The 26,825-nt window shown below is 54.0% G+C and overlaps 13 protein-coding genes across 13 annotated transcripts; 8 read left to right on the top strand and 5 right to left on the bottom strand.

Moving 5' to 3' along the window:
• Positions 1–131: 131 nt before the first annotated feature.
• On the bottom strand, positions 132–1,640 carry ISF_00790 (hypothetical protein; the record flags this gene model as incomplete). Its single annotated transcript, XM_018844397.1, has 3 exons — positions 132–159; positions 214–871; positions 920–1,640. The coding sequence occupies 3 exons, from the start codon at positions 1,638–1,640 to the stop codon at positions 132–134; spliced, it is 1,407 nt and encodes a 468-aa protein (XP_018708847.1).
• Positions 1,641–2,281: 641 nt separating this feature from the next.
• ISF_00789 (pre-mRNA splicing factor RSE1) lies at positions 2,282–6,152 on the top strand (the record flags this gene model as incomplete). Its single annotated transcript, XM_018844396.1, has 3 exons — positions 2,282–2,507; positions 2,569–4,648; positions 4,838–6,152. The coding sequence occupies 3 exons, from the start codon at positions 2,282–2,284 to the stop codon at positions 6,150–6,152; spliced, it is 3,621 nt and encodes a 1,206-aa protein (XP_018708846.1).
• A 237-nt stretch (positions 6,153–6,389) lies between these two features.
• ISF_00788 (UBA-like protein) lies at positions 6,390–7,241 on the bottom strand (the record flags this gene model as incomplete). Its single annotated transcript, XM_018844395.1, has 2 exons — positions 6,390–7,025; positions 7,113–7,241. The coding sequence occupies 2 exons, from the start codon at positions 7,239–7,241 to the stop codon at positions 6,390–6,392; spliced, it is 765 nt and encodes a 254-aa protein (XP_018708845.1).
• Positions 7,242–8,103: 862 nt separating this feature from the next.
• Positions 8,104–9,342, top strand: ISF_00787 (hypothetical protein; the record flags this gene model as incomplete). Its single annotated transcript, XM_018844394.1, has 1 exon — positions 8,104–9,342. One exon carries the CDS (start codon positions 8,104–8,106, stop codon positions 9,340–9,342), a length of 1,239 nt encoding a protein of 412 aa, XP_018708844.1.
• A 387-nt stretch (positions 9,343–9,729) lies between these two features.
• Positions 9,730–10,048, bottom strand: ISF_00786 (mitochondrial import inner membrane translocase subunit TIM13; the record flags this gene model as incomplete). The annotated part of the gene is made up of 2 exons (XM_018844393.1): positions 9,730–9,897; positions 9,962–10,048. 2 exons carry the CDS (start codon positions 10,046–10,048, stop codon positions 9,730–9,732), a joined length of 255 nt encoding a protein of 84 aa, XP_018708843.1.
• A 450-nt stretch (positions 10,049–10,498) lies between these two features.
• On the top strand, positions 10,499–11,655 carry ISF_00785 (vesicular integral-membrane protein VIP36 precursor; the record flags this gene model as incomplete). Its single annotated transcript, XM_018844392.1, has 3 exons — positions 10,499–10,582; positions 10,750–10,820; positions 10,887–11,655. 3 exons carry the CDS (start codon positions 10,499–10,501, stop codon positions 11,653–11,655), a joined length of 924 nt encoding a protein of 307 aa, XP_018708842.1.
• Positions 11,656–12,741: 1,086 nt separating this feature from the next.
• On the bottom strand, positions 12,742–13,965 carry ISF_00784 (Nucleotide-binding, alpha-beta plait; the record flags this gene model as incomplete). The annotated part of the gene is made up of 3 exons (XM_018844391.1): positions 12,742–13,739; positions 13,799–13,885; positions 13,938–13,965. The coding sequence occupies 3 exons, from the start codon at positions 13,963–13,965 to the stop codon at positions 12,742–12,744; spliced, it is 1,113 nt and encodes a 370-aa protein (XP_018708841.1).
• A 326-nt stretch (positions 13,966–14,291) lies between these two features.
• ISF_00783 (SMN family protein Smn1) lies at positions 14,292–14,908 on the top strand (the record flags this gene model as incomplete). Its single annotated transcript, XM_018844390.1, has 4 exons — positions 14,292–14,384; positions 14,434–14,498; positions 14,551–14,720; positions 14,796–14,908. The coding sequence occupies 4 exons, from the start codon at positions 14,292–14,294 to the stop codon at positions 14,906–14,908; spliced, it is 441 nt and encodes a 146-aa protein (XP_018708840.1).
• A 2,132-nt stretch (positions 14,909–17,040) lies between these two features.
• ISF_00782 (Cupredoxin) lies at positions 17,041–18,218 on the top strand (the record flags this gene model as incomplete). The annotated part of the gene is made up of 2 exons (XM_018844389.1): positions 17,041–17,668; positions 17,749–18,218. The coding sequence occupies 2 exons, from the start codon at positions 17,041–17,043 to the stop codon at positions 18,216–18,218; spliced, it is 1,098 nt and encodes a 365-aa protein (XP_018708839.1).
• Positions 18,219–18,798: 580 nt separating this feature from the next.
• ISF_00781 (4F5 domain protein) lies at positions 18,799–19,144 on the bottom strand (the record flags this gene model as incomplete). Its single annotated transcript, XM_018844388.1, has 3 exons — positions 18,799–18,833; positions 18,915–18,999; positions 19,082–19,144. The coding sequence occupies 3 exons, from the start codon at positions 19,142–19,144 to the stop codon at positions 18,799–18,801; spliced, it is 183 nt and encodes a 60-aa protein (XP_018708838.1).
• Positions 19,145–21,142: 1,998 nt separating this feature from the next.
• On the top strand, positions 21,143–21,955 carry ISF_00780 (hypothetical protein; the record flags this gene model as incomplete). The annotated part of the gene is made up of 1 exon (XM_018844387.1): positions 21,143–21,955. The coding sequence occupies one exon, from the start codon at positions 21,143–21,145 to the stop codon at positions 21,953–21,955; it is 813 nt and encodes a 270-aa protein (XP_018708837.1).
• A 1,135-nt stretch (positions 21,956–23,090) lies between these two features.
• On the top strand, positions 23,091–25,317 carry ISF_00779 (mRNA cleavage factor complex component Pcf11; the record flags this gene model as incomplete). Its single annotated transcript, XM_018844386.1, has 5 exons — positions 23,091–23,252; positions 23,348–23,782; positions 23,834–24,627; positions 24,680–24,875; positions 24,934–25,317. The coding sequence occupies 5 exons, from the start codon at positions 23,091–23,093 to the stop codon at positions 25,315–25,317; spliced, it is 1,971 nt and encodes a 656-aa protein (XP_018708836.1).
• Positions 25,318–25,892: 575 nt separating this feature from the next.
• ISF_00778 (Isoprenylcysteine carboxyl methyltransferase) lies at positions 25,893–26,615 on the top strand (the record flags this gene model as incomplete). Its single annotated transcript, XM_018844385.1, has 1 exon — positions 25,893–26,615. One exon carries the CDS (start codon positions 25,893–25,895, stop codon positions 26,613–26,615), a length of 723 nt encoding a protein of 240 aa, XP_018708835.1.
• Positions 26,616–26,825: the final 210 nt, after the last annotated feature.

The raw sequence follows: 26,825 nt of genomic DNA, 5'->3' as shown, positions 1-26,825 counted from the left end.
ATTAAATTCGGTCTTTTCAACTGTGGAGCTTGGTCTATTTCGCTGTTTGGTGTACATACAGTTACATGTTACTTTGTACGGAGTAGATTACATGACAATGTGCGTAGATGGGCCTACACTGCCCATTTGGCTTACTCGTCCTTGGTTGTGGTTTCATATCTGAAAGAAAAAAATTAGTAAATGTTTTGAACTGCATGGAGAAGAAAAACGAACCTCTTGCCACGGAAAGCCCACACACCCCAGTTACCGCAGGTGATGTCCTGAGGGTCCGCATCGTTGAGATCCCACCGCAGACTGCGGAAACTGTTCTCGCCAGGCTCAAGCAGGATATCGAACTCGCCCCGCGACTTGTTTCGCACCCATTCCACATCGCGGTCGAGATCCTGCTGCGTATAGCCAGTGCTAATGATGGGTACCTTGGTCTCCAAAAGCAGAGGCAAAGTCTCCTCCCACTCATGGCTACTGGCAGGGTGGCCCAGACCAGGATGGAATAAAACGAAGCAGTCAAAGTACGGGTCGTATGGCGCAAAGTGTCCAGTCTTGTGGATGGTGTGATAGTAGTCCACAATAGTGCTAATCTTCATCTTGTACCATACTCTGTCCTCGACAATCGCACCGAACGGGTTGGACGGCGTGCGCTCGGGCAGAGGGAACTCGTCGTCCCGGTTTGCCATACTCTCAGGCCCAATCATGATGAGGTGTAGTCTGGACTCGGGGAACAGATGCGCCAGCTGCACCCAGGTAGATCGGGGCAGGGAAGACTCTGCACGAGCTCCCAGCACGAAGACACGAACGGGTGGGGGTTCGGGACGAAGTGTTTGAATCGTAGCACCGCGTCCGGAGCGGCCAGGGTGGAGGTTGTATCTCAAAGCTAATATTGTTAGCCAAAGTCTTAAGCTGAAAGGTCGAGATCACTTACCACTGAAGCTCTTGAGACCTTCGGTGGTGAGACGTCCTCCCTTTTGGATATTGTAGGGGCTAAGCTCATGAAGCACGCTGCCAACAGTAATGGGGTATGTCAACAGGCGGGTGATTTGGCGCATGGCTCGGTCTGAGTCAACAGCATTGAACTCGCGTGTGTACATGAACGTGTCCCAGTTGGTCATGTTCACGGCGGCATCGTCCAGCTGGAGATCAGGCAAATTGGCCTCATGAAAGACTCTTCCGGAGCGCAAATCATGATCGTCCTCGTTGATCTGGCGCAGGGTGTCGCAAATCTTCAGATGCTCCTCGTAATGATCCATCCAGTGCTCCTTGCTGCAGTATACGGGAATTCCACAGTCTGGGCACTCAAAGTCAACCTTTGCAGGAGGCATGTCGCCTCTTTTGGGTTGCTCGCTCGCGGGAAGGGTCGACATCTTTGTCGGCTGGTGGTCTGGGTGAGGACAGTAGGCGTGCTGACGCATAAATGCGGCGCGGCGTCGGAATTCGGGCACAGGGGAGTCGGTAAAGGAGTGAAAAAGGTCATCCTGTGAGAGCTTGACGGAGGTGGCCACGGGAGGCTTGTCGGAACTGCTGAAGCTAAACGATGGCGCGGATTGAGACGAGTAATCTCTCGCGGCGGGCGTTGCCGCAGTCGTTGTCGCCTTGATCGCCTGTTTGTTTGAGGCAGTGGTTGAGGTCTTGGAGAGGCTCGACATGGCGGCAAGTTGCCTGGCAGCGCCTCGCTGAGCTAGACGTCCCCGAAGAGCTGTAGAGCATTGGCCGCAGAGGCTCTGTGCCGCGCGACGAAGAGACGGCTCCATACTTGCTGAATTGTCGCAAGACTGAGCTGTTCTTGATGCGATTGAGTTGTGGGCAAGCTGGCTTAGTTATCGGATGTTTTTTTACGAACATTATTAGAGGACGGAGCTGTCGGCCCACTTTGGATGCCGAACACTGAACACTCGAGCATATACATGAAATGTCAGTGTTGAGATGAATAAATTGTTGTTGTTGATTAGCGTTACAATTTCAATTCATATTTACATCTTTCTGGTTTTCTTTTTGTTTTCCAGGAATTGTTTTCAGGCAGCCAGCTACGAGCAGTTCTTATTCGGCTCAGAGCATCACACAGGTACTGCGGTGCGACCCACTCGGCCAACCGCATTAACTTTCCTCCATCGCTAATTAATCCATCCAAGGTCCTACCCAAACATTTTCAATCTTGCAGAAGCTGTTCTGGAGCATCCCACCAGCTACACATGTAGAAACTTTGCGGCTGACGCCCACTCTCCAACCACAGCTCTAAGCCGCGCAGGCTCATCTGCGCCCAGACAGGAACATGGCGACCACTTCCAACATGTTCCTTTACTCGCTGACGATTCAGCCGCCAACCAATGTCGTCCAAGCAGTTCTGGGGCAGTTTGCTGGCACAAAAGAGCAGCTCATCATCACGGGCTCTGGCTCCCAGCTGACTCTTCTGCGTCCTGATCCAGCGCAAGGCAAAGTTATTCCCTTGTTGTCACATGACATCTTTGGAATTCTACGCTCAATTGCAGTTTTTCGGCTAGCTGGAGGCAGTAAAGGTCGGTAGCACGAGAGCGCGGTCGCGCCGTACCCCAGACGCGATAAGCTAACAGACCATAGATTATGTTATTCTCGCCACAGACTCTGGCCGAATCACAGTCCTGGAGTATCTCCCCGCGCCGAACCGTTTCAACCGCGTGCATATGGAAACTTTTGGCAAAACGGGCATTCGGAGAGTCGTGCCAGGCGAGTACCTTGCGTGTGATCCCAAGGGAAGAGCTTGTCTGATATCGGCTGTCGAGAAGAATAAGCTTGTGTATGTTCTCAACCGCAATTCGCAAGCAGAACTCACAATTTCCTCTCCTCTTGAGGCGCACAAGCCTGGTGTGCTAGTCATTGCCATGACCGCCCTCGACGTCGGCTATGCAAACCCTGTCTTTGCTGCCCTAGAGATTGAGTACACCGAGGTAGACCAAGATAGCACAGGAGAGGCTTTATCCGAGGTTGAAACCCAGCTCGTATACTACGAACTGGACCTTGGACTCAACCACGTTGTGCGGAAATGGTCGGACCCTGTTGACCCCACCGCTTCTCTACTCTTTCAGGTACCCGGAGGCAACGATGGCCCAAGTGGTGTTTTGGTTTGCGGTGAAGAAAATATCACATACCGCCATTCGAACCAAGACGCTTTACGTGTGCCGATTCCTCGCCGGCGAGGCGCCACGGAAGACCCCTCCCGAAAACGCAATATTGTGGCTGGTGTTATGCATAAGCTCAAAGGAAGTGCCGGTGCTTTCTTTTTCCTATTACAGACTGATGATGGTGACCTGTTCAAGGTCACAATCGACATGGTTGAAGACGATGAGGGAGCTCCGACTGGCGAAGTGCAGCGAATGAAAATCAAGTACTTCGACACGGTGCCAGTGGCCACGAGTCTCTGCATTTTGAAGAGCGGTTTCCTCTATGTTGCAAGTCAATTCGGCAACTACGCGTTCTACCAATTCGAGAAGCTTGGTGACGACGACGAGGAGTTGGAGTTTTCGAGCGAAGATTTCCCTGTTGACCCACTGGCTGCCTACGAACCTGTTTACTTCTATCCCAGACCAGCAGAGAACTTGGCGCTTGTGGACAGCATTCCTGCCATGAATCCTCTGCTAGATTGCAAAGTCGCCAATCTAACAGGCGAAGACGCTCCCCAAATTTACACTATTTGCGGCAACGGCGCAAGAAGCACATTCCGGACTCTGAAGCATGGCTTAGAGGTAAACGAGATTGTTGCGTCTGACCTTCCTGGTGTACCCTCAGCAGTCTGGACGCTGAAGCTGAACAGTGACGAACAGTACGATGCATACATCGTTCTGTCATTTACCAACGGCACCCTAGTGCTCAGTATCGGAGAAACTGTCGAAGAAGTCGGCGACTCAGGCTTCCTCACCAGCGTTCCTACCATTGCCGCCCAGCTTCTTGGAACAGATGGTCTCATTCAGGTACACCCCAGGGGCATTCGACATATTCGCAACGGCAACGTGAACGAGTGGTCGGCTCCTCAGCACAGATCTATTGTTGCAGCATCAACCAACGCACACCAAGTAGCCATTGCCCTTAGCTCTGGCGAAATCGTTTACTTCGAAATGGATTCTGACGGATCGCTCGCCGAATACGACGAGAAGAAGGAAATGTTTGGTACCGTTACTGCTCTCAGCCTTGGCGAGGTTCCTGAAGGTCGTGTTCGCAGCTCTTTCCTTGCAGTCGGCTGCGACGATTCTACCGTCCGAATTCTCAGTCTTGACCCCGAGTCGACACTTGAGAACAAATCCGTACAGGCATTGACTGCTGCACCAACATCTTTGGCTATCATTCCTATGGATGACTCGTCATCTGGCGGATCCACCCTCTACCTCCATATCGGGCTTCATTCCGGCGTCTACCTTCGCACCGTCCTGGACGAAATCACTGGAGAACTTACCGATACGCGACAAAAGTTCCTTGGCCCGAAGCCAGTCCGATTATTCCAGGTCACGGTCAGCGGACGCACCTGCGTCCTAGGACTAAGCTCCCGCCCTTGGCTTGGATATGCCGACCCTATCACAAATAGCTTCGAAATCACTCCTTTGAGCTATGTCGACCTGGAATGGGGCTGGAATTTTAGCAGTGAGCAGTGCGAGGACGGTGTGGTCGGCATTCAAGGGCAGTCTTTGAGGTAAGGTCAACCCCTTATACCTTGCTTTTTTTTTCACAGTGCTACATGATGAGACTTAAGGATCCCAAGCCAAATGGCGATGAGGTTTTACGCATTATTTCCAATTGTTCCTACTGACATGCACTTTCACTGCCCCTTTTCCAACTGCAATTCACTTTTATGCAGTGGACAGTGCTAATGGATTTACAGAATCTTCTCGATAGATCGCCTGGGTGAGACTTTGATTCAAAGTTCAATCCCACTTACATATACACCGAAGAAGCTCGTCAAGCACCCAGACGAGCCGCTGTTTTACACAATAGAAGCAGACAATCACACGCTGCCCCCAGATCTTCAGGCGAAGCTGCTCGCAGACCCTGCGGCCGTGAATGGTGACGCCAAGGTGCTACCACCTGAAGACTTTGGTCACCCTAAAGGCAACCGTCGCTGGGCATCTTGCATTAGCGTGGTTGATCCAGTATCGGAAGAGCCGAGCGTGCTGCAGCGGGTTGATTTTGAGAATAATGAGGCTGCAGTCAGTGCGGCTGTTGTGAGCTTTGCAAGCCAAGACGACGAGAGCTTTTTGGTAGTAGGCACTGGAAAGGACATGGTTCTCAACCCACGAAGCTCTTCAGAGGCGTATATTTACATTTATCGGTTCCAAGCGGGCGGGCGCGAACTCGAATTCATTCACAAAACTAAGGTCGAGGAGCCAGCGACGGCTTTGTTGCCCTTCCAGGGCAAGCTGTTGGCGGGTATCGGCAAGACGTTGCGCATGTATGACTTGGGTATGCGTCAGCTGCTTCGCAAAGCTCAAGCTGAAGTTGTGCCTCAACAGATTGTGTCGCTGAATACACAAGGAAACCGCATCGTCGTTGGTGATGTTCAGCAGGGCGTGACACTTGTCGTCTACAAGCCCGCTTCGAACAAGCTTATTCCGTTTGTCGATGACAGTATTGCTCGCTGGAGTACCTGCACGACCATGGTGGACTACGAATCAGTCGCAGGCGGCGACAAGTTTGGCAACATGTTTATTGTTCGCAGCCCTGCCAAGGCTAGCGAGGAGGCAGATGAGGATCAGGCTGGATTGCATTTAGTCAATGCTCGCGACTACTTGCATGGTACGCAGTATCGACTGGAGCTGATGTGTCATTTCTTTACACAAGATATTTTGACGAGCATTAGCAAAACCAGCCTGGTTGTTGGCGGGCAAGATGTCCTGCTTTGGAGCGGTATCATGGGAACCATTGGCGTCTTTATCCCATTTGTGAGCCGTGAAGACGCCGAGTTTTTCCAAAGCCTGGAGCAGCACCTCCGCACAGAGGACGCGCCTCTTGCTGGGCGAGAGCACCTCATGTACCGCAGCTACTATGCGCCGGTGAAGGGTGTGATTGACGGAGACTTGTGCGAACGGTTCGCCATTTTGCCAAATGACAAGAAGCAAATGATTGCTGGAGAGTTGGATCGATCTGTGCGCGAGATTGAGCGAAAGATTTCCGATATCCGTGCGAGATCGGCGTTTTGATGATGTCTATTTTATCAGCGAGTTACATGTACACAGTTTCAGGTGGACGGCTACTTGGACAAGAGGAATGTTACCGGCGTTTTTGTGCAAGGCAATCAAAGACCCCAACGAGGGTGATTACTGGCGAAGCATATTGGAGTTTTCAAATAGGATCCAAAATAATCAATTTCACAAGATGATGTCTATATATACAGTACTATGCTAGTTGGAGATGTATGTATGTGTGTCGCACGAGCTCTATCTTCTGGAGCCGAAGAACCTCTGCATGATGCCCGTCCTCGCCTTGCTCTCGTCGCGCCGCTGCGCGCGCTCCCAGGCCTCGTCGCCAAAGTAGTCGTCGACGGCGCGCTCGAGGTCCCAGCCGGCCTGCTCGAGGTAGAGGCGGGCGACCTCATAGTCGGCGAGCTTGCAGGCGGTCATGAGGCGGCGGATCTTGGCGCGGCGCAGCTCCTCGGCCTCGCCCTCGACGGGCCGCGGGGAGAGGCTGACGCCGGCGCGGTAGAAGGCGCCCGGGATGAGCACGGTGCGGCGGGCGACGAGCAGGTGGTCGCTGTGTATGTGGTTGGCGCGGCGCAGGGCGTCCTGCGGCACGCCGTAGCGTAGGGAGAGCGAGGGGATGCTGTCGTGCTCGTGGTTGAGGAAGTGCAGGGTGTCGTCGGCGCCGGACTTTTCATCCTCGACGGCGGCGGCAGAGTTGCAGCAGGCCATGTATGGCGGTGGCGATGATAACGGTGGTGGTGGCGGACGTTGGGCGGCGTTGATACGGGAGGGTGCTTGGTAGTATGCTGGGGGCGCTTTGAGGCCTTGCGGCAACGGGTTGGGTTCGCTGGATATTTGGCAGTAGGGGCAGTAGGTTGCGAAGCGTCCGTTATTCTGAGGGCAAGTGTTGTTAGTTTGGATGATGGGTATAATGTCGGTATAGGTTACGACGCTGGATGCAGGTCGGCTGCAATAACGTACCACGATGCAGTCACCACATATAATCCTACCACAGCAAGGCACCCGGCGCTGATCCGGCGGCGGCTTCTCAGAGGTGTACTTGCCGCCGTCGGGTGATAATATCGTCGCACAGGTACTGCATGTCTCCATGGCCAGTTGTCGTTGCGTTTCAGGATGGAGGTGGCAGCGTGGCAAATAGGCTGCGATGGAGGTGGACAGGATATACGTTGGTTTAGAGGGGTATGGGGACTTCCGATTTTGTATCTAGGGAATAGAAGTCGAGCGGATCGGTTTCGTACTGAAACTAGGGTTGTAGATGGAGGAGACGAATAATTCAAGAGTTGCGAACGAGAGAGATCAGATGACGAGCGATCTCGGTTAGGCAAGACATCATGTTAGTTGCTGATGCCGCGGGGCAAAAAGCTGACTGATCAGATCGACGCAACATGGCACACCTCGAAACGGATGATATCAGAGGAAGTCAGCCATATCAGCGTTTTTCTACGATAAGCGTACTTTCCCATGCATGGTTTTATTCCGAGTTATAGATCGAACTCCCGGGTAAGCAGTACCATGCTCAGCCCGTCTCATCACATGTCGCTACTCTTGCTACTGAGTGCGTATTGATGAGAGATTCGAAAACCTTTGAAGCTACTGGGGGTAACTAAGACTTTCTTTTTATTTTGAAATATTATAAATAGCTTTACGCGGAGAACAACAGTTAAAACACAATACGCGAGTTTTGGATGACCACATGGGCTGGCGGTTGGAGCTTCTGGTGGCGAGCTCCACTACGGTTTCCCTAGACGAGATGGAACTTCCTCGACAATCGCAGCCTTTCAAGACAAAGCCTAAGCGCTTCTCTTCAACCACCACGCGACATCCCATAAGAACACGCCGAGGCGAGATAGCGCCTATCTAACTACAGAATCAACTTGTACGGAAACGCCCAAATTCTGCGAACTACCACTATTCTACCATTGTCGATCTGCGCTCGACAGGCCGCTCTACAATGAGCAAGCCATTAGCCTTCGGGCTGAACCTCAAGAAGCCCAGCGCTTCCAAGCCCGCTGCGCCGCGTCGCAAGCCCATACTTGGCGGTGACGAATCCGACTCCGACAGAGAAGATGGAGATTCCAACACAAAAATCCAGGCGATTGGCGGCGACCTCGAGGACGATTTCGGCGCCTCGCGACCACAACTAGACTCTGGGCCGCGCAAGCCCAAATCAAAACCCGGACTGGCTGCGAATGGGCCGCCGCCAAAGCTCAATGCAAAGTCACAACATAATGCAATGTTTGGCGATCTGTCAAGCTCGCTCGCGTCGCGCAAGAATGCTGCGGCCGCGGCCGAGGTCGACGCCAGCGTGTACGAGTACGACAACGTCTACGATTCGTTCAAGCCCAAAAAGCAAGCGACGAAAGAAGACGTAGAGAAGAAGCCAAAATACATGAAGAGCCTGATACAAGCCGCCGACGTGCGCAAGCGCGACTTGCTCATCGCCGAGGAGAAGAAGATTGCGCGCGAGCGCGAGGCGGAAGGCGACGAATTTGCCGACAAGGAGAAATTCGTGACGGCGGCGTACAAGAAGCAGCAGGAGGAAAATAGACGGATAGAAGAGGAAGAGAAGAAGCGGGAAGAGGAGGAGGCCAAGAAGAACAAGGCCGGTGGCATGTCGGCGTTTTATCGCCAAATGCTGGACAAGGACGAGCAGCGCCACGCCGAGTCCGTCAGGGCGGCCGAAGAAATGGCCAAGAATTCTAGCAGCAAGAAGGATGATGCTAATTCAGGCGTCGAAGAAGATGAAGAGGACGACGAGAATGCACAAGCGGCGCGCGCCAGAGCCATGAACGAAAAAGGCGCGTCCGTCGACGTCAACGAGGACGGGCAGGTGGTGGACAAGCGCCAGTTGCTGCGCGGCGGTCTCAACCTGGACAAGAGGAAGGCGGCGGCCACGCAGCAGCAACAGCAGCAGGGCAGACCAGCTGAGCGCGAGCGCAAGGACGGTCATGCGCAGGGGCAGGCCGGCCGGCGACAGGCCATGCGGGAGCGCCAGTCGCGGATTATGGAGGAGCAGCTGGAGCAGTCGATGAAGCGCGCGTTTGACGAGGAGGAGGCCAAGAAGGAGGAGCTGGAGAGGGCGTCCAAGAGCCGCAAGACGGAGGGCGAGATCTCGAGCGCCAAGGAGAGATACTTGGCCAGAAAGCGGGCGGCGGAGGAGGCCAAAAAGAACGGCAGCGCCGCACCGTGAAGATGTAATGACAGTCCATAGACAGAAAATGCATGTACAACAAATAGATACCCTCGAAAACGAGCCATTTTCTTCGTCGTTTTGAAACCTCTTGTCTTTGAGAGGCCAGGTTGATATTCTATCTGAGCTTAATATGGCAGCTCGAATCTATAGGTACATATATCCCGGACATATAGCCCAAAAACGACATCGTATATTATACAGGCTGCTTCTCTTTTCAATAGCAGCCGCGACCGCGATAACCTTGGCCATCATGGTCCCCAATTGTCAAGTTTCCATTATATGCTTGGCAGAGGAAGCCCTGTATCGGTTTCCTCTTTCCTTTTTCGTAAATTTCGTCCGGCCCGACTAGTGGTACAGAAAGGGCTCGATCGGAGAGCCGTTCCCTTATAGGCCGCCCTGCTCGCGGCGGACGCGGGAGATGAAAGCCGCGTTGACCTGGTTCCACGCCGCCATGTACTTTTCCATGCACGACGTGACGCAGGTCTCGTCGCTCTTGGAAAGGGAGCCTCCGGGCTTCGTGATGCACTTATCGAAGCAGTTTATTTGGACGTTCTGCGGTTGCTTGTCAGCTTTTTGTCGCTGGGCGGCGCGTGGTCCGGGGGAAGATGCGACGAACCTCAATCAAAGTGCGGGCGTTGGCAAGGTTGGACTCTTCAAGAACCTGCTTCATAACAGCCTTCTTGACGGAGTCGGAGTCGGACATTGTGGCGGTGTTGACGGTGTGACGGATTGGAATTGAAGTTCGAACAGTTCGAGATGTAACTGCTGCGCTCGCGACTTCAGGAAGCAGTTGGAAAAAAGAAATGTGGCGCATAATGTGGCTGGTGGAATGTGGCGTTGCAGTAGCATGTGCTGAGGCAACTTTTTTGACAAGCCAGGAAAGGCCCTGGCAAGTCCAGAGCAAAGCGGGCACCACAGGCAGCTTGGCTCCAAAGAGGACAGCTGTAGCTAGGGGCCGATCCATGACCGCACTCCAACTTCCACTCTTTTCCCTCCCAACGCCAGCGAAAGCTTGCCCGGACCTCGAGACGACCGGTCGCGGACGAACGATTTTCAATAGGACTGCCCCTACTTTGGCTTCGGATTGGACATCACAGTTGAGATAGCCGTGCAAGGTAGTTGGGACATCTCGCTCCGGCAACTTATAGCAAGCATGTGGTACTCCTCCGTCACCGCCGTGCTCGTCGGAGCTCTGGCCTGGGGCGTTCAGGCGCAGGATGACATGCGACGCATATCGGTTCGTGATGCGAGAAGAACATGACGCGTGCAATTGGCGGGATGTGCTAACATGTTTCCCGTCCACAGCTACGAACACATACATTGGAGCAGGTCGGTCACCAGTCATGAACATCGAAGCACGTGAGGATATGATACGGCGAGATGCTGACAGTGCATAACCTGCAGCCTTACCTCGACTCGGATATGCAGAGCCGATGGTTCGACTTCGGTGGCGACACGATTGTCCGCACCGACTCGTACGTCTCACACCCAACCTTGTATACCAAGCTCAAACTTGCCATCTGCTAACACGAACCGCCCAGCTACGTCCGTCTGACCTCGGATCGCCCCTCGCAGAGCGGGTGGATCTTCTCGCGCGTGCCGCTGACAGCCACCAACTGGGAGGTCGAGGTCGAGTTCAAGATCTCGGGCAAGAACCAGCTGTTTGGCGACGGCTTCGCCATGTGGATCACGCGCCAGCGCGGCGAGGTGGGCCCCATCTTCGGCAGCAGCGACAAGTTTGATGGCCTGGGTGTCTTCGTCGACACGTACAAGAACAACCGGCCGGGCGTAGTGTTCCCCTACGTCATGGCCATGCACAGCGACGGCACCAAGTACTACGACAAGAACAACGACGGCAAGGACGCCGAGCTGGCGGGCTGCTCGGCGCGCGGCATCCGCCACGCGTCGGTGCCGACCAAGCTGCGGCTCACGTACTTCCAGGACCGCTACCTGCGCCTCGAGCTGCAGTACAAGAACGAGGACGAGTGGCAGACGTGCTTCGACGTCGACCGCCCGCCGCAGCTGCCCAACATCGCGTACCTCGGCTTCAGCGCCGAGACGGGCGAGCTCAGCGACAACCACGACATCGTCTCGGTCAAGACGTACAACCTGTACGCCAACCCGGGCTCGCCGCCGTCGGCGCAGCAGCCTAGCAAGAGCAACCGTGGCGGCAGCTCGTTCGTCTCGTCGCAGGACGGCGGCTCGTGGACGTGGTTCTTCACAAAGGTCATCTTGTTCTTCATCGCCGTCGGCGGTGCGTACGTCGGGTTCACCGCCTACCGCGCCAAGTATCGCAGCCACCGCTTCTAAGACGGGAAGAGCATTCTTTTTGGTGTCAGGTGGGTGGAGGAACGGTGGATGGAAGAGACCTAATTCATTCCCTTGTTTTTATATCTTTTATGTCAGCCTGCGAAGAAGGGAGGGGGGAAGCTAAAAGCGGATAGTTTTGCCCGGCAATTGTGACATTTTGCATTTTTTTGTAGGATGGGAAACTGCTTCATATGTGGTATTAGGCGATTGGAACGTTGAAAGTGCGTACCCGGGTAGGGTAATAAAATGGAAAACGATAAATGACTCACCTAAACGTCTACTTATTTCCCTATAAGCACATCAATAGCTACATATCTAGATAATCAGCCACGGCAGCATGACTCTGTATCAAGTATGGCCAATATCAAGTATGGTCAACGACTAACCCAGGTGTTGTCGAGTGTCACCTCGGTGAGACAGACTAGTCCTGGCTCGAAAAATCGCCACTTATTAATTGTAGAATTTCTATTGTATTTTTTTGGTGTAATACTATTCTTCCTCTCCTTCTCTTTTCCTCATCTGGATATTAATCCAAAGGCGGAAATTCCGTTTTTTTACCGCCGCTCTCTGCCTTGTTGGCCCCATCGTCTTCGCTCTTGTTACCTTCTTTATGTACTTAGTCAGCCGCCCCAAGTCCGACTTTATTAGCCGACCCCGGCGAAATTTCTTTTCCTTTCTTCCTTTCTCTTCAACTTACATTTACCCTTCGCCATCACACTAATGAACAAGTTCATCACATCCCCGTGGCTTATTCACAATCTCGCGCGAAGTAGATCAGTCTTGCCTTTCATAATCCCGCTGCTTGCCCCTTGTGCGGCTCCTTCGGGGGACGCCACCATGGGTGCTGCGGGTTCGCTTATGTGCGTACATGCATGCAATGCAGGTAGTACCTATGTATACACTCTGTGCTACACCCACGAATCATTTTTACGGTGTCATGACATCTGGATGATGGAAAACTCGTATTCAACATGTATATGCCCATGATACTTTTAAAACCAACCCAAGAATACATTTACTCCAGAACTCGCCATATTTTGTAAACGACATAAAAAAGACGAAAGAAACCTTGAATGCACGAAGTGTTTAGGCTTTAGCCTTTTTGGCCTTGCCGCCCTTGGCCTTTGTCGCCTTGGTAGGCTTCGCCTTGGGCTCTTCCACCTTGAGCTCCTCTACCTTGGGCTCCTCGACGGGAGCAGCTTCAATAGCCTCCTTGGTCTCGACGGCATCGCCATTCTCCGTAGCAGCATTCTCCTCCGCCGCGGGGGCGCCGGGTGCAGGGACAGCCTTGATCTCGGGTCCCTCGAACTCGTATCCCAGGGCCTTGAGCTTCGCCGCCTTGTCGGCGCGCTTCTTGGTCTCGCGCTCGACCTTGAGCCCCCACGCGGACTCGGAGCGGGGCTTCTCGAGCTTGCGGCCCGCCATACTCGTCCACGGCACCTTCTTGAAGCGGCGGTTGGCGCCCTTGAAGAGCGCCTCGTGGACGCGCGCGGGTGGCACCACCTGGCACTTGAGGATGTGCCCGAAGAGCAGGTAGTTGTCCATGGTCTTGGCGACGACCTCGGCCGTGCTGCGCTCGGTGAACTCGACAAAGGCGAAGTGCTTACTGGCGCCCGTCTTCTTGTTGCGCGACAGTCGCAGGCGAGAGATGGGGCCGAACTGCGAAAAGTACTGGCGCATCTCGTGCTCGTAGAAGCCGTGCGGGATGCGGCCGACGTAGACGACGCCCCGCTCGCCGCTGGCGGCCTCGCTTGTCACGCCCTCGCGGACGGCCTTGGAGACGCTGGGGATCGTGCCGACGTCCTGGCCTTCCTCGAAGAGCGTCACACCGTCGGCCTCGTCGTCGCCCGAGTCAAGCTCGGTAGCGAGGACTAGAGCGTCGTTGTTCTCCTCTTCATCCTCCTCTTCACCGTCGGCGGGCTCCTCGGCGGGCTCCTCGACCGGCGCTGCGGGCTTCTTCTTGCCGTTTGTCTTCGGGGTCTCTTCCTTGGCTTTCGTGGTCTTCTTTGGAGCAGGCTTTGGTGCCGGGGCTTCCTTGGCGGGCTTGGACTTCTTTGCGGAAGCGGGAGAAGCTTGTTCGGCAGCTGTTGACGTGTACGGTCAGAAACTCGGCTATTTGTTAGAAAGAAATGGGAATAGTTACCCTTGCGCTTGCCCTTGCCCGCGGGCTTCTCAACCTTGGGAGCGGGCTTCTCAACCTTGGGAGCGGGCTTAGCAGGCTCAGGAGCCTCTGTAGTCAATTAGTGAATATATCACTGAGAATACATATATTCGCGACATACGCTTTCTTTTCCTGAGTTCGGGAGCCATTTTATGTGTTGCCGATGGGTATCTCGTTGCAAGAATTAGCATCTACAGCTGGTGGGAAATGCGACCGCAGAAAAAAAATAAGTTTCTGCCAGTCCAACTTCAAGGCGGTGAAACAGCTACCCGCGTTGGACAGCGAGGCTGGGTACCTTATTAGTGGGGATAGTCTGCTGCTAAAAGGGTCCTTCCAGCGGGAAGCTCTCCACCACCTGCACGCTTTGAATCTTGCAAACGACGATATCGCAAAGAACCAGCAGTATTCTTTCCACAGTAATCAGCTCCTGGAATCTGGCAGTTTCTTCAAAGCGCTTGTGGCCAAGGTAAATGTAATGGCTAGCCACAACATAAACATCAACGATGATGAGATGTGGGATGACTCGGTGCTCGTCGCCTCCTGGAACGAGGCCCTAGATGAGTACAAGGTATACTGCCTCCGCAATCACTAAAGAAACCTCATATTGACAATTAAAGAAATACCACAGCATACACGCCAGGGGTGGGACTATAAGAGAACTGAAAGCTTTATCGTCATCAAAGTAAGTGTCAGGCCCTCATTGCACCCTTTCTGAAGCGGCTAACGCGCAGCAGGAAAGCAAACGAGGACAACTCGGCCCCGGACTCTGCCTCTGAAGTTAAGATAGAAGCAGACCAAGAATTGATACCGGATAGGTTGCAAGAACAGAAGATAAAAGACGTCGCTTCTGAGGCCGCCGGCGTGCCTCCCGCCCTCCCACCTCCACAAGCGGTGCTGGGAACCGGTAAGTCTTGTTTCCGGAGTGTGCCGCCCACAATTTGTATATTGATTCCACGTGCTGACGTATATCTTTTTGCAGTTCGAGATGAAAATCTGAAGAAGCTATTAATGTCCTGGTATTATGCAGGATACTACACTGGCCTCTACGAGGGGCAGCAGCAACAGGCGCCGCAGCAGCAACAGCATCAATGATATGATCGCTGTGGGATAAGCCACTCATGCACCTGTCAAATAGGAAACTTCATATGGATGAGACTGGAAACTGGTTTTTGGCATGGCCGTGGTTGCCGGGCGTCTTGGTGGCGCAAGACTCTGCTGCATGCCCTGTCGCAGGTGAGCGCACACCACTTTACGCCGCCGCCTGGGCTGCCCATAATTCTGCAACGATGATGGAGTGAACACTCCAAGGAGATGCCGGTACCCGGGCTGGAGCCAAGAAAGATGGCAAATTACACCAGTGCGTGCGCTCGGCGCCGCGCCTCCCTGCTCCTATGCCTGTTCCCGAGATGGGATTCGCAACGTTCCATGGCGATGACTACTGGATTGGGACGGGGCGTTTGGGCTGGGCGTTTCTCGACAGCCTGCACCGGCGAATTTGTAAAGCGGGTGATGAGCCTGCGACGTGCTTGCGTCCTAACCAAACATTTGCGAAACAAACCGCGAAGATCGATTTGGCAGATTTCGGGTTCGACGGCACGCTGGGAGACGGATTCGCAATACCTAAACGAAAACTAGGCAACTAGGCAGCTGGTCTGGTTGTTGCAAGCAAATGAACTAGTACCACCTGTTGCGTTTCCAGTCATCGATACGACGAACTTGTCAAAGGACTTTGCCGCCAAGGCCAATACCGCCGCAGCTAGAAGGATGCAAGCCATCGCGAGCGCACACGCCCCCGAGCACAGCCCCAATAGTTCTAATTCAACTTTTGAAAAAAGAAAAGAACCCGTACAGCCAAGCCCGTACCTGTTTGATGTCCCCAGGGTCATGTCCAAAGCGATGGAAATTGGCCACGGCCACGACGGTGGACTTGTCGTTGACGCTGCCCAGCACGGAGGACGAGTCGCCGCGCCAGTGGCGTTTCAGAAGTCCTCCTGCGCTGGCGGTTTGAGGACGGCGGCCTAGCTTGACATGCTCTGCAGGGAGATGCTTGGCCCGGCAAGAGTGGCTTCTGCGGTCGTCCTGCCGGAAATTTACAATCTGATCTGAAGAAAAAGAGGAAAGAAAAAAGGTGGTATGGATACCAGCCTTGTGATAATTCAGACCAAGGCCGTGCGATCAAGCTTATTGTGTGGGTGATGGTGGAGATGCTCAAGTTGAGCAGGTTGATTAGACGGCAAGGCGTTAAATTCTCGCCACCATCGACTGGGCTCAACATCTACAGTTCAGGTGAAAACATTACGAGAGGTTGGAATACAAAAATCCTCTACGGTCGTATTCTGTCATTTCCCACTATCTTAGCTGCCCACGGGGGCATCCTGAGGCTCTAGTTTGACGCATTACCCGATTAGGCATTCTCCAAGACCCCTGGAGACAACTGCCAGACGCGACCCGAGACGACTCCTGGTTACAACCAGTCATCCTAGCCCGCCACCTACTAGGTACTCTATGCAGATTCAGCCCCCCCGAAAACTTGATAGGAGTTTGCTGCAAGGCATCGGCTACCCCATCTTGCCCACCACCAATAGTGGTGCTGCGTTGAAGGAAATGGGATCGGATCGGTAGGAGCCCGACTTCGTCTGGGCGCCCGGTCGTGCGTCTGCAGGCACGAAAACTACCTAACCTAGGTGCCTATCTCACCTTGTGCCTTGGAGAATGAGACCACTGTGGAAACGGGGTCGAAGGTCAATCCCGCCCCATTCTAGCCTCTTCTCTTTTCCTTTTTTCTTTAATTTAATTCTTTTTTCAATTTAATTTTTCCCGGATATGGGATGACCCTGGCGGGCGAAAGGGGTGGCGAGCGGCATCCGTCGTTTGGGCTCTGCGACAGATCATGTCATAACTTGTTATAATGCATCCCGTTGCCCATCCCCTTCCCGCCGTCTTTCCCTCTCTCTTTTTTCTTTTCCTTTTCGTCTGACAATTCCTCCATTCTCTTTTCGTCGGCAGTTCCCTAGCCCTCTTCTCCTTTCTTTTTTGTCCTGTTTTCTCTTGAGAGTTGCACTCCTTTCGTTCTTTCCACTTACACGAGCAGGTACTCAAACCAACAACAACAACTAATCAACACACATTTTCAAATATCTTCGTTCTTCTTTTTTCATTCCTCCGCGAGGAATAACAAACATCGAACAGCCAGCAAACCGAAAAAAAAAATACAGAGAATCATCATGAAGTGGTCGACAACTGTCGCGCTGGCCGCCGCGCCCATGGCTGCCATGGCCGCCAACAACAGACTGCGCCATACCTACCCCGTCAGCCCGAAGCCGCGGGCTGAGGCCGTGAGCGAGCTCGACGAGCGTGCCCTCGTTTTCAGCAACGGCAACGGTCTCCTCAACGCAAATGGACCCGGCATCACCGTCATCTGGGTCAACTTGGGCAACAATGCGCCGACCTCCACCATCAACCAGAAGGTTACCGTCACCTCGGTTGTTACTGTCGGGGGCGGCGGGGAGGCCACGGCACCCCCCAACGCCGAGGCCGGTAAGCCTACGGAAGCTCCTGCTGGCGAGGCCGGTACTGCTACGAAGTCCCCCTCCGCCGGAGCTACCCACACCGTTAAGGTCGGCGGTCCCGGAGGACTCACCTTCCAGCCCGACCAGCTTAACAACGTTCCCAAGGGCGACATGGTCGTCTTTGAGTTCCTCTCCCAAAACCACACCGTCACTCAATCGCCCTTCAACACGCCCTGCAAGAAATTGGACCAAGGCATGGACTCTGGTTTCATGGCCAACCCCAACAACACCTTCTCGCCGGCTCCCAAGATGGCCATGCAGGTGACGGTTGACACTCCTCTCTGTAAGTTGAACGTCCATGAAGGGAGACAATTAAGTGTAAATAAGTACCCGCGGTGTTCAACTATGCTAACAACAGCGTAGGGTTCTACTGCAGGCAACAGGGCCACTGCGGCAAGGGTATGGTCTTCTCCATCAACCCCACCGCCGAGAAGACGCAGGCCATGTTCCAGCAGATGGCCATTGCGCAGAACGGCACGGGTGAGGCCACGCCGATCACCGGCGGCACTGGTAACCCTGGCGCTGAGCCCGCCGCGCCTCCTGCCCCGCCCGCCGCCGAGGCGCCCAAGGAGAGCGCAACGTCCAAGGCGGGTGAGACGGCCACCTCGTCCAGCGCCGGTGCCGCGGAGCCCACGGCCGGTGCCGGGACGCCCGCGGAGCAGCCGGCCAACGCTGAGCAGCCCAAGGAGCCGGTCGCCGGTGGCGAGGGCACCACGCCCGGCAAGGGTACCGTCGGCGCCGACGGCAGCTGCTCCTGTTTCGTGGCCTGCAATGGCTTACCTGCCATGGGCCAAGGCTCCGTTGCCTTGGGTAACATGGCTGCCCTCCGCTGAGGATGGTCGGGCCGAGTGCCGGGGTTCATTGATATGAAATTTGAATGATAGATGGGTGCCGGGTATCGATCGATGGCTTTCTCTTTGTGTCATGTACCAGTCTCCTTCAGAGAGGCATGATTTGATTTTCTTTTTCCTTCTATGTTTGTTTGCTGATGTCGGTATATATATGGCTGGTACGTATCCTTGGATGGGAAAAATAATGAAGCAACTCTCATGTGCAGTCTCCCCGTCATCCGACTTGTGCGTTGATCGCTGCTCCCGTGTCCGTGTTGCAACTAGTTGGTTATCGATGCTTGTCGTGATTTGTCAAACTAAAACAGACCAAGGGAGGCGCGCATAATAAACGGGAGGGAAGACATGTATTAGCTTGGAGCCCGAAAAAAATTAAATAAAGTCAAGTATATGCAACCATGCCGCCAGGCTCTTTTTAACCACCCAGGCGCCCAAAACACCGCACCTCAGTTTGTATACGCCGGGAGAGGGGAACGTTCCAGTCATCGGGAAGAAAGAGGTCGCTCGCTAGAATGATGTCGATGGTGAGATTCAGTCCGTCTCGTCCTCTAGGATACAACGAAGACTATTTCTTGGCCGCCTCTGCTTTCTTGGCCTCGGCTAGTAAGGAAGAAAGTATGTTAGCAAAATAACAAGTGTAGTTTTCGGGGTTCGGTCGGGGAAGTTGGTTGGCGATCGTACCGGCAGCCTGCTTCGCGCGCATGATTTCGGCAGCGCTCTCCTTGGCGCGCTGCATCTCGGTGCCGCTCATGTTGGTGCCCTTTTTCTGCGATGCGGGGGAAGAAGAAAAGGTAGGGTTAGCATGGCCATGCTTGGTTCGTGGGTTGGAGGGCGGAGGGGGAACGCACCTGGGCGGCTTGCTTCTTGAGGTTGGCCTCACGAGCCTTGTCCCTCTGGTTTCCGCGAGCCATGGTATCGAGGGAGGAGGAGGAGGAGGAGGCGAGAGGAGCGGTCGGTTGGGGGGAGAGGGGTGCGGGGTGTCGAGAGGGAGGAGTTCGGGAGGCGATGATGGATGGATGGATGGATGAAGGGGAAAAAAAAGATGAGAGAGGCTCTGCGTCGCCACCAACGGGCGGCCAGCGGGCGGGAGCCACGCTGAGGGCATTTTTGGGTTGGGTGGTGGGACGCCCAAGCGCCTACCGACTGGCGAAAGCGTCAACCAGCGGCGGTCGGGCCTCTTGCCTTGTTTGGTGATGCCTGACTAACAATTAATTGTTCATGGATTTACCATGGATATTTGCTGCTGTTTATTCCTTTTTTCTTGGAACAACAAGCGTGGTTGAGGCAGCTTGCTGTCTGTTCTGCTTCAGTTACTTTACTTACAAGGCGCATGCCTTTGTGGTAGCAGCGTCAACGCCAGAGCACCAGGCAGGTATGACTACTGTAGGTAGATGATACAAGGCTTTTTGGGCAGTTACAGGGGAGTTCGTAATAGGCAGGATGCATAGATACATACGCATGGACAAAATCTAGGATATAGATTGTGTATGAATAAGCGCCTACTTGTGCTATGATGCGATAAATAGCCAACGTATTCGTAAAGGCAGGTATCCAGATGCGATACGTGAGGGGCTTTGGTGAAGATGCGGAGTCCCAAGGCGGCGTTGCCAAAAATAGGACCCTTGACTCGATCGAAAATTGAATACTATTCTTTTCTTCTTCAGTTTTATAATTATTTTTATTTTTGTATAAGCGAATATTTGGACGGATGAATGCAGATACGTACTGTACATGCGTACGGACAGACACGAGCATACCTTTAGCAGGTAGGGTCTTGTGGACCCCAGCGTTTTAGTTGCCGCCCAGTCCCTGAAACCGACCATCGTTCACCAACACCCAATCATTCACTTTTTAGCGCTTCCATCTCGGGATACCTTCACCTTGTCGCTCTTGTCCCCCACGCATTTCTATATTTCTTTCTTTCTCCTTTATTTTTTCTTTTCGATGCACGCATCGATGATTACCCCTGACGCCAGGCCTACCCACCTAGCTTCTCTCCATGAACCGCACATCCCACAAGCCCACACCCACCCGGCCCAAGGCGCCGGCCATGAAACAAACGTCGTTCATCAACTCTTCACCAGTGCTTCCTCTCCGATGCCTCTGTCCATCCTGGCTCCCTGCCTGATCGATTGGATATCGGACACCCAACTCTCGACTCTTCAATCGGATGGTGGAGTTCCTCTCCTACCCACCGCAGACCAGCAAGCCATTCCATCCAGCGCTGAAGCCGCCCAAGATGCTGAAAATAGAGTCTTGACCGACCATGATGCGACGGACGATTGATTGATTCCCTTTTCGTTATCGCTTCGATTCACCGTAAGCTCCCGTTCCAGGGGCGTGTAACGCGTCGAGCACGCGGCGGTGCGACGCACCCCAAGGCGCCAGCGCTCTTCTATTCACTATTCAGCTTTATTAAAGGCTGCCTCGTCTGCCCCCCATTGTCCATGTCCTCCCCTCGCTCACTTGCTCCCCAGTTTCATTTTTTTCCCATTGTTACCCAAAACACACTGCTATTTACTCGCCCTCTTTAATCATAGATTTTCTATTCCAATCCTTCCTTTGTTCTTTATTCATCCCAAACTACTACTTCTTCCTCTAACCACCCACCCACCCTGGCCTGGCTCCTCCATCCTCTCCTTCCTCAACTTCACCACCTCGAGCCTAAACACGCTTCTGAAAGCCCTCACTCACTCTGCCGGTCAGATATCTCATATACGTCTCAGTCATACCTTTACATAATGTACGCGTCTCAACTCGTTGCTCATCAGACACCTACTCTATCATTTGCTTACAAGCCTGCAGAATCCAGTCATCCAACCACGCCTCCGACTACAGTCCTTCCCATAGCCTGTACAAGATCGAAAACGTATACATACGTACAGTCATCCATTCCTAAAACCAGCATCATGCCTTTCGGAATGCCGCGCTCCGCCGGGCCCCTCAACCTTAATGGATTTGGCTACTGGGTGCTCCAGGGCCTTCGCGTCTGCACCGTCATCACCCTCCTTGCCGCCGCCGCCGGCTGCTGGGTCCTCATCATCCAGGTCGACAAGTACAAGACCTTCTTCGTCTTCCAGTGCCTCTCCTTCTTCTTCACCTCCATGGGCTGCCTGTTCCTCATCACGGCCGAGTTCCCAGTCATCAAGTTCCTCCGCAACTTCTACAAGGAGTCCTGGCCGGTGCTGTCCGACGGGCACGGCGTTGGCTGGATGGGTGCCGCCATCGTAATCATCGGGTTCCACGTACTGGGCTCGCTCAACGAGCAGGGCTACGACACCGACGCCTTCACTGGCCACTTTTCCCAGCTGGTCCTCGCCTCCGGCATTCTCTGCGTCCTCTTCGGCTGCCTCAACATCATCGCCGCCCTCATCTGGCGGGATGCCAAGCACGGCATCACTTCTCGCGACATTCGAAGGGACGGCTCCCTCGCCGGGGATGGCGCCACACTCCCCAGCTACAGTGCCAGCCCCGCCGCGTCGGTTCGCAACGAAAAGACCAGGAGCAAGTTCCTCAGCAAGGTCTGGAAGCGCGGCGGCGACAACGAGCGGCCCAACATCAGCGCTCCGTTTTCAGATGAGCGGCTGAATGCCCAACCGAGAGTAACCAGCCCCATTGTTCCGGGGCTTAAGCGACCTGATACGGCACTGCACCCGATGCACGGTCACCCAGACCGAGCCAGCAGTCAGTACTCTGTTGCTGACAACGCCCCCCGAGTTTAAACTGCCCATCTAGAGCGTTTCGGAGCCGGTCAGGCTTTCTGTAATACCATAGTACCCAGTATACCACGGCAGGTCAGGGTTAGGGCGTCGGGCACTTCTAGTCTTCTGGCTAAGCAAGGAAGAGATTGTATTTTTTTGTGCTTTTCTCGATGATTCATTACAATGGCAGCCACGAAAAATATGTAAAAATGGTTTACCACATTTCTTGACAATCCTCGCTTCATTTTGTCTATGTGATTTTTGCCGTGATGTACCTACTCGAAGTACCCAGAGAAAGACTGCTATGACCAGCATGGCTATGTACATCAAGTCCACAAAGCTTGAAACTGACAGACGTTCCACGTCAAGGGGGTTAAAGGGGCCAAAAGGGTCAAAAACAAAGTAAAAGTTAGACACCACCGGGTTAGCTCCTGGGTTTTCGAGAAGCACAACATTGACTTTTAATAAGTGACGTCGACCTCCGTTTACCTGTGCCAAGTGGAGAACTCACAGTGACACGGCTGCACGTGATCCATTACCCAGGCTAAATCAATCCCAACCTGCGACCGCGACCAGGCAGCGCCTTCTTTTCCTCCTCTTCATCATTTTTCAACGACTCAACTTCTGCCGAACCATCGAAGCGAATCCCACAGACTCGATTAAAGCATCACTCTTTTGACCCTTGTACCACAACCGGACGTTCCCGCTGTTGGCCTGCTTTCTTGTTCATCGTCTGAGACGAGAGCATCTCTTCAGCAAAGCAGCCACAGCAAATTCGTGCAAACATCGCGTCGGGCATCTCTAAAGTCTGCATACCATAGAATACTAGGCCCATTTGAACTGTTCTTCTCTTGTCGTGCCAGCCAAAGGCAATGCTGACATTGCCGTGATTTTGGTGCTGGAACGCAGTGATTGACTTGGCGAGCTTGGGTTCCTTTCCTCTTCTTTTCAAATTTCGTTTCAGCAAGCGTCACGTCTTCCAAGGATTAAATTTTCCTGGGCCGGAATAACTACCCCAAGCTCTGGAATAACTTGATTCTCCATTCCTGCGCCATCCCATAATACTTTACACTCTACAGTACACGCTTGGCTATCTAGGCTTGAGCAAAGCCTGCATCTACACAAATCCGCAAATCTCGCAAATAATCCAGTCAGTATGTCTTCAGAATCAGATGAGGTGGCGGAAGACTATCGTCTCGCTTTGGAAGACCTCACCTCGAATATGCGATTCGAAATTAGCAACTTGACTGTGATTGCAAGAGAGAACACCGAGCATGCATTAGCCATTGCCGAGGTTCTACAACAACATATTCTCAAGGTAGGTAAAAAGCCAATAAAACTCCCCGTCTGACGAAGAGTTGCTTTTTACGTGTCGCAACTGCAAGCCGGACGTTTGTACTGATCGATTCTTAGGCACCTCCTCCTAAGAAACTACCCGCTCTTTATGTACTCGACTCCATCGTAAAGAATGTCGGCACTCCCTACACGCTCTATTTTGGCCGGAATCTATTCAAGATCTTCATGGAATCCTACGCGATGGTCGACGATGCTGTGCGCAAGAGAATGGAGGACATGCTCAGGACGTGGAAGGACCCCGTTCCCGGGTCCATGGATACCAGACCAGTCTTCTCGCACGAGTTGGTTCGGCCCATAGAGAACGCTCTTATGAGGGCACATGCGGCTTCCATTCCGCAAAATGCAATGGCTGGACGAGGGCGCGGGGTCTTGATGCCGCACCGCAACACCCCTACACCACCGAACATGCGTGGTTATCCGACGCATGGCGGCCAAGGCCAGATGCCGAATGGAGGGCCGGTGCCGGATCAATACCAAGGCCATAATGCACCAGTAAGTCAACATCGCTGGCCAAGTCCTTCTCAGCTTCCTAACAGCCGACAGAACAACCATTATCGTCAAATCACGCCGCAAGCTGTTCAATCACAAGGATCATACCCCCCTCCTGGACAGTACGGCGCTGGAGCGCCGGGCACAAACGTAGACAAGTTGAATCAGGATATCCAGAATCTGATTGTAGCGACACAAGTCGAGTTCTCGCAGAATCCTCATGATGCGGGTATACAGATCAGACTTAAAGCATTGATGGATCTTCAAAGTGTGGTTCAAAAGTCGGCCTTGCCTCCAGACCAGCTCGAGCTCATTAAAAACAAAGTAACTGAACTTGCTGCTGTAACACGGCCCAGTATGGCCCCTTCATATGGTGGGCAAAACCTGCTACCTGCTCAACCACCCTTGGGGCAGTTTCAACAAGTAGCGCAGCCTCCGGCTCCTCCTGCCAACCAAGTTCCGCAAGGACAGGTGTCTCTGGACGCCTTGCTGGGTCAAGGAGCTCTTGCTGCTCTCATGGCGAGAACTGGATCCAACTCCAACAACACAACACCCAATCCTCCTGGCTCGGGGGCTATTCGTTCTCCGCCACCTGCGCCGGCCCAACCTCCAAAGCCTGCGGCGGCGGCCCCGACAAATGCGTTGTCAGTGCTGGATAGACTTCGGCAAGCTGGTCTACTGCTGCCGGCCGCTGCTCCAACACCACCAGTCGTCCCTGTTGCCGCCGCGGCTCCGCCTCCTCTCATCCCGGCCAACATTGCCAGCATTCTGTCCGCAGCAAAGGCCGGCGCTTTCAACATGCCTAACTTGGGAGCCTTGGGCCTAAACGAGGCCATGTTGAAGCAGCAGTGAGTGCTCTAGACAATGGAACAGCATGACAGTACACTAATTCGTTGACAGATCGCCGGATGACATTATAAATGCGTTGTATGATGACCTCGGGCCACCCTGTGCTGAATGTGGTAGACGATTCAAGCGCAACATGGAAGGGAATGAGAAACGCCGCGCCCACATGGACTGGCATTTCAAGGTCAAACAGCGCAGCGCAGAGGCGGAGAAGAGGGGTACGCATCGTAGTTGGTACGTTGACCAACAGGTAAGCCAAGCATCTTCTCTGAGCTCAGCTAAGCATTCTATGCTAACATGATACTCAGGACTGGCTTCGATCACGCGAGGTCGTCGACGCAGACCACATTGCGCAACCGGAACCTTCGGCGGAGGAGCGGTCCAAGGCTGCCTCGAGCCCCAAGTTCATCCTGGTGCCAGAGCCTAGCAGCGGCATCAACAACGTCTGTCCAATCTGCCAGGAAAAGTTTGAGAACAAGTGGCTAGACACGGCTCAGGAGTGGGTGTGGCTGGACGCGGTGCTGGTGCGCAATCGGGCTTACCACGCGTCGTGCCATGACGAGGCGACGAGGGATCGCGAGGGTACGCCTGGCGTCTCGTCGAGACGGACCCCGGAGCCAGTGCTCGGAAAGCGCAAGGCAGAATCGGGCCTGCTGTCGCCCAAAATCCGGGCGCTTAAGACGGCGTACTAGGAGGGTTGGGTGTCGGATGACTGCCGGCGTTGTTTTTTGTTTTCTCTTTTGGAGCTGCGTTCACTGCTGGGACTGGCATGACAGCACTGACTGGGCATAGCATGGAAGAGGCGTTTGATGCCATGTTTTTTTTTTTTGGGGAGATTTGGCTTTCCCTGGGTACTGTGGATTCTGGAAGAGTGGCCTATCTCTATTCCATCTCTACATGAATGTTTTCGAGGCGGCACGCAGCATATTTATGATATTGCGGTGTACATACAAATCACATATTAAGAAGAGGTAGAAGAACTCGAAACGTTTAATTTATCGTGCACCTTGCCATTAGAAAATGTAGTTTTTTGGCGATTTTCTTTTTGTAATCAGTGAATCAGTGAGGGGTTGATGTTGGTCGAGCCGGGCCGCGGGGTCAAGAGCCGAGGCAACCGACGATGGAGAGTTGCCGCATCTCGCACTACAAGGCTTGCCGCCACCCGCCAACTCAACCGGGGCCTGGCCAGATCTTGCGTTTACAACGAATACTGCATCATCACATATTCACATTACATACATATCCACCTTGACCACCTACCCTCACGATGGCCTCTACTGCCACGGAGGTCGAATACTCCCCTGCGCGGCTCTCCTTCTTCGCCGCCGTGCTCGTTTGCGGGTACCTCACCGTGCGCGTCATCATCCCGCCCAACCAGACGCCCCCCGAACGCGCCTGGCGCACCGACTCGCTGTGGTTCGCCCGCAGCTCCCTCTTCCTCATCCTCGCCGCCTCCGCCGCCGCGCTCCTCGTTCTCTACCACGCCGCCCTCACCCTCTTCCCCTCCAGCAGCATCTGCCCCGCGCCTGAGCACCTCTCCCCTTACCTCTTCACCTGGGGCCCCGTCACCGCGCCATCCTTCCTGGCCATACTGGTAGGCGCGCCGCTGCGCGTGGGCGCGTTCGCGGGTCTCGGGAAGAGCTTCACGTTCGGGCTGGCGCGCCCCCGGGGCGGGCTGGTGACGACGGGGGTGTACGCGCGCGCGCAGCACCCGAGCTACACGGGGATGGCGCTGGTGGCGGCGGGCAGCCTGGCGGTGTTTGCGAGGGTGGACGGCGGGCCGGCGGCGTGCTGGGTGCCGAGGGAAGGGGGGGCGTGGGAGATGGTAAGGGGCTGGGCGCCGACGGTGTATGTGGTGGTGGCGGGGTTGGTGGTGCAGCAGATCGCGACGAGGGTGCGGCAGGAGGAGGCGATGCTGAAGGAGCTGTTTGGGAAGGAGTGGGAGGAGTGGCATGCGAGGACGAGCAGGTTCGTGCCGGGGCTGTTTTAGGGGTTGAGAGGGGATAGATGGGGGATGAGACATGGAGGGATGCATAGATATATATGATAGAGGTGGTTGACGATGTGTATGGATTCCTGGGTGCATCTTTCGGATAAAACAAGGGTGGTATACCATTATGCTTCTTTAAAAAAAAGATCTAAAGGAAAATATGTACATTACAAATTAACTTTCAAAATCAAATCGTCACTCAACTTTGTC

This window comes from Cordyceps fumosorosea (genome assembly GCF_001636725.1).
Source record: "Cordyceps fumosorosea ARSEF 2679 chromosome Unknown scaffold_1, whole genome shotgun sequence".
NCBI classification, from domain to species: Eukaryota; Fungi; Ascomycota; class Sordariomycetes; order Hypocreales; family Cordycipitaceae; genus Cordyceps; species Cordyceps fumosorosea.
The sequence above is the reverse complement of the archived record's forward strand: the minus strand, read 5'-3'. Positions and strand labels throughout refer to the sequence as shown.